The 3,439-nt window shown below is 59.6% G+C and overlaps 1 protein-coding gene across 1 annotated transcript; it reads right to left on the bottom strand.

The window, feature by feature from the left end:
- Positions 1-14: 14 nt before the first annotated feature.
- On the bottom strand, positions 15-1,334 carry VDAG_09494 (uncharacterized protein; the record flags this gene model as incomplete). Its single annotated transcript, XM_009658455.1, has 1 exon — positions 15-1,334. One exon carries the CDS (start codon positions 1,332-1,334, stop codon positions 15-17), a length of 1,320 nt encoding a protein of 439 aa, XP_009656750.1.
- Positions 1,335-3,439: the final 2,105 nt, after the last annotated feature.

The raw sequence follows: 3,439 nt of genomic DNA, 5'->3' as shown, positions 1-3,439 counted from the left end.
TCATGCAACCCTACTTAGCAACGATAAACAAAAAAAAACGCGTACAGACGAGGCATCGTCAACCGACTCTTGACCCGGCGCCGTCTTCCGAACGCCGCCCACGCCGCAGCGATGAGTGCCTTGCGGTCGCGCTGCGCGACGACGCGTGGATACAGTGCGTCCCAGCCGTAACGCTCCTCGGCTTCGCGCATAAAGTTGACATACTTGTTCGTCTCGCCCACTTGGAGGGGAATGTGCAAAACGATCGAGGGGGGCTGGAAGTCCTTGCCGGGCTCGGCCTTGCCAAAGTCGAGAATCGAGCGGTTCGTATCGGTCGGCAGGATGGTCGGGTCGTCCATCGTGTTCTTCGGTGACGAGGCTGCCGTGCTCGACTTGGTCTTGTTCGCCTTCTTCAGGGCCGTGATGCCAGTGGCCAAGGGAACTTCGCGAGATTTGGGTTCCGACTTGCCGGCCGAAACGGAAGGTGGTGCCGTCGATTTCGTCGAGTCGGGTAGCGCAGGCTTGGCCATGGGCTGGGGCGCAGGGCGGGCGTGGTAGAGGGGCGATGTGGGGGCCGATTCGACGCGAGATTGCGCGTGGTTCGGCTGGTAGGACTGTTGTTGTGAGGGCGAGGCGGCGACGCCACGAACAGGCTCGACGAGACTGGCGATCGAGGGCGACGCGCTGGCCCGGTTGAGGGTGGATGTCGGCGGTCGTGGCGATGTGGCGTTGCCGAAAATTCCTCGCACGGGGTCGTAGTTGCCCCGAATGGGGTCATAGCTCTGGCCGCTGGTGCGCGTGGGCAGCGTCGTGCTTCCGTTGGATGGGTGCATCGACAGAGGCTCAGGATCGGAGTTTAGTATGCTCTGCATCGACCTTGGCAGTTCTTCCCGCTTGAGGGCCTTTTGGGAGATGTAGTCTTGGGCCGAAGGTGTGCGGCGTCCAGAGTCAGCCGAGTCAATGTCGACAATGTCGGAGATGCGGTGTTGGCGCGATGAGGACGCAGAGGCGGACGCAGAGGCGGACGCAGAGGCGGACGCAGAGGCGGACGCAGAGGCAGAAGCGGAAGCGGCGAGGGACTTGGAGTCGGCAGGTTCGACCGGTTCGTCCTGGGCAGGGGCGGACTTGCGTTTTCGCTGGATGGGAGGAGCGTTGGGGTCTTTGGGCTTCCTGGGCTTTCGAACCTTGGGCGGGTCATCGGGGTTCTTAGGCTTCAACGTCGAGCCAGGCTTGCGGCCGGGCTTCTTCCTCGGCAGGCCCGCTGCTGTGAGGCGGACTTCGGGCTGGGGTGTTGTGGGTGGTGCAACGCCAAACCTGGGCTGCGAAGGGTCGACGATGATCTCGTCCATATCCATGCTGGTTCGACTGTGGTGGTTGATGTGTTTGAGTGGTGAGCCGGGTTCGGATAGGGAACCGGAGGGAGGCGAGGAGAGGCCGGGAGATGAGCTGTCACGCGTTGGCGCGTCTCCTCCAGGCGCCATACTAGGGTGGGGAGGACACGGGGGGGGGTTGTTGTTGCGCCTGTTTCGCTCCAAAACCTTGATGCGATTGATCAAAGCTTGGTTGGAGCGATCAGACGGCGACACGTGCACTTGACAGAACAAAGTCAGTTGCGGGCCGTGTGTATGGCGAAGAAAGTGGCTCGTGAAATGTTCAAATGCGTCGTCGCGAATGACTTCACTTTCGGTTCGGTGTGGAGGCTCCAATGCAGTCGCGGGCGGGAATGCGGGAAGGGGGGGAGGAGATTAGGTAAGATGTGGCCTAGGGTGGTGCGTTTGGACTGGCCAGCCGGAGGCGATGCAGGCGCAAGAGTGACGGTGCAGATTGGGACTAAGCAGCAAATCTGATGGTTGCGGCCTGGCTGGTGCGGAGTCGCCGAGGAGGGCGGGTGGTTGGTTGGTTGGCCGGCTGGTTGGCGTTGCTGGCGAGGAAGCAGGAAGGGTTGGAAAAGGTGGACCTCTGGGAATAGCCTCAACTGCGCTGGGCTGCTGCGCGGCCGTCTCTCTTGACGACCGTGTTGAATGACGTTGACCCGCGAAAAAAGGGCCTCGCTAGCGTATCTTTCGCTCACTGATGCGATGAGCAGAAGCAGCCGAGTGCGACGAAGAAGATGCACCGTTTTCTACGATGAAATGGTCGAGACGTTGACGCCGTTTTGATGAACGAAAGAATCGGACGTCGATTTGGGAGCGTTGTGGTGAGTTGTCGAGGAGAGAAAGTCGAAAGGGAAATGGGTGGTCGAAAAGAGGGATGGGGATGGCTACACTTTTGGAGAGAGACCAGAAAGCGGTCGCGCGCTGGGGTTTATTTTTTTTCCCGGGCGAGCGAGCATAAGAGCTGCCTTGCTTGGGAAAGGCAAGGCAACGGAAAGGAGAAAAACGGGGCCAAAGGGCAATGGGTAATGGGCACAGGGGAAGAGGAAGGGGAAGCGGGAGACGGGAAGGGGGATGGATGGATGGATGGAAGGGGGGGGAAGAGGAAAAGGGAAGGGAATGGGAATGGGCACAGACAGGCATCATCCGGCAAAGCAAGCTGGATGGGCTCACCACCAAAAAAAGAGATTATCATTAAACGGGCACGGGGACGAGGGGAGGCCTAGAGTTGCCAGGAAGGGGAAGGGGGAGGGGAGGCGGTGGGGGGGGGTTCACGTTCACGTTCACGTCTGGCATCAGAACGGTGGGTCATGATCAATGAGATGGCGAGGGGGGGTGTTCACGGGCATGGATGGATGGTTTGGGAAGTAAATGGCCAGGACGGTAGGCAATGGGTGGGAATGGGGACGAACGGAAACACCATGAATGAAGAGAACCACGAGTCGGAGAAACCAGATGATGAGAAAAGGGCCAAAGACGAGTGGACCGCCAATCCAAGCCAGACTAGGCCAGGGGGGGTGGGGAGAAAGCCGAGAAGAGAACAACAACAGCAAAGAGCCGAAGACATGGGGAGGGAGAGAGAGAGAGTGAACAGATGACGAGACAGACAGTGAAAGCCACCGGCCACTTGCGCGCCGTGGACAGAAACAACAAGGCCACGCCGAGCTGGGATGGCCAAGGTACAGTACCTTACCATGAGGCGGAAAGGTAAGGCAGGGGTCACCGAGACCAGAGAAAAGGTCATCGTCCATCATTCATCAGGCAGAAAGGCAGAAAGGCAGAGAGAGGAAAGGTTGAAGGCTGACGGGAGTCACAGCCGATGACCGATCGCCGACGTTGGGAAATGGAGAACCATGGACCCTGGGGGGGGGGAACGCCAGCTTGTGGCAGTCAGTCATTCTTGCAGTCGGTTGCAGTGTGGCGGAACATTTGGCCTGGGCTGGTCTGCAAGCCCCCCCCCCCCCCCCCCCCCCCCTGGAAAGCTTGAAAATTGGGGGTACCTTGGAAACCTACCTTTTAGGGAGAAAAACCTACGAGAAAAGACGAGGGGCCCTCCATAGCGGAGCGACAAATTATAGCGACCCGGG

This window comes from Verticillium dahliae, genomic scaffold, assembly GCF_000150675.1.
Source record: "Verticillium dahliae VdLs.17 supercont1.26 genomic scaffold, whole genome shotgun sequence".
NCBI lineage: Eukaryota > Fungi > Ascomycota > Sordariomycetes > Glomerellales > Plectosphaerellaceae > Verticillium > Verticillium dahliae.
This window is presented reverse-complemented; position numbering and strand designations above follow the sequence as displayed.